Below are 302 nucleotides of genomic sequence, written 5' to 3'. Positions count from 1 at the left end.
GCACCGGGGACCCCAGGACCCTACCTCTCAGGTGACGTCTGGAGGAGTAGGTGACCGGCCGCCCGTCCAGGTGCCAGCTGGGCGTGATGCTGGCGGTGTCGGACACGGCGCACTCCATCACCCTGCCCTCGCCCGCGCCCGCACGCCCATCCCGAGGCCACGAGCTGAAGTAGAAGATGTCGCTCGTTGCCTCCGAGGACCAAAGGGCGCCCGCCAGCGCTGAAGGGGAGAGAGACTCGGTTACTGGAAAGGAAATTGCGGTTGATTGTGTGGCTATTGCTGTGTTGTTAGTGATGTTGCAG

General features: G+C 63.9%; 1 protein-coding gene across 1 annotated transcript in view; it reads right to left on the bottom strand.

Annotated features, from left to right (window-relative positions):
• The window catches only part of LOC119589409 (inactive tyrosine-protein kinase 7-like), an 85499-nt gene that overhangs the window by 33093 nt on the left and 52104 nt on the right, over positions 1-302 (bottom strand). The window contains exon 2 of the mRNA XM_037938020.1: positions 25-219. Coding sequence (XP_037793948.1) covers positions 25-219 — 195 coding nt within the window. The remainder of the gene's footprint in view (positions 1-24; positions 220-302) is intronic.

Source organism: Penaeus monodon, chromosome 25, assembly GCF_015228065.2.
Source record: "Penaeus monodon isolate SGIC_2016 chromosome 25, NSTDA_Pmon_1, whole genome shotgun sequence".
Lineage (NCBI taxonomy): Eukaryota > Metazoa > Arthropoda > Malacostraca > Decapoda > Penaeidae > Penaeus > Penaeus monodon.
This window is presented reverse-complemented; position numbering and strand designations above follow the sequence as displayed.